This window comes from Penaeus monodon, chromosome 22 (assembly GCF_015228065.2).
Source record: "Penaeus monodon isolate SGIC_2016 chromosome 22, NSTDA_Pmon_1, whole genome shotgun sequence".
Classification (NCBI taxonomy): domain Eukaryota; kingdom Metazoa; phylum Arthropoda; class Malacostraca; order Decapoda; family Penaeidae; genus Penaeus; species Penaeus monodon.
In genome coordinates, this window is record NC_051407.1 from 3,000,406 (window position 1) to 3,000,974 (window position 569).

The 569-nt window shown below is 65.9% G+C and overlaps 1 protein-coding gene across 1 annotated transcript in view; it reads left to right on the forward strand.

Moving 5' to 3' along the window:
- Positions 1-569, forward strand: part of LOC119587469 — a gene marked incomplete at its 5' end in the record, with an annotated part of 2,592 nt that continues 2,023 nt past the window's right edge. The window contains 1 exon segment of the mRNA XM_037936196.1: positions 1-337. Within this exon segment, the coding sequence (XP_037792124.1) occupies positions 70-337 (268 nt within the window).

The following is a 569-nucleotide window of genomic DNA, read 5'->3' on the forward strand; positions in this document are numbered from 1 at the left end:
AGCAACAGCAGCGGCAGTGGCGGCGGGAGTCAGGCGCAGCGCTCGTGGCTGGCGCCCCACGCCTCCCTCATGCCCTCGGGCGCCAGGTACTCGCTGCCGCTCATGTCACGCTCAGCGTCGGGTGACAAACGGCTGTCGGCGCCGTCGTGCCTGGCGCCGCCTACGCACTCGGCCTACTACCCGACGTACAGCGCCAGCCCGTCGGCCTACTACAGTTCGCGGCGCTGCAGCCTCGACGAGGGCATGACCAGCGTGATCGAGGACGCGTGGCACTACCGCCGCCTGTGTCGCCTCCACCGCAGGCGCTTCTCCGACACGGCGCGGCTGGACACCCCAGGTAAGGCGTCGGCCCCGGGCGCGGGTCTTGACGGCTCAGGGACGCCGACAGGGCAAGGTAAGGTTCTTGGTCGGCCTCGGGAAGGCAGGTGAGAGCGTCCTTGGCTTTGAGTCCTCTGGGGACAGAAGGGAGAGCGCAGCTGCGAAGGAGCCGGTCCGGAAGCACGGTAAGGGTGTCTCGCTTGTGGCGGATTGTAAGTATTATACTATTGCTGTTTTATCGGAATTTTATT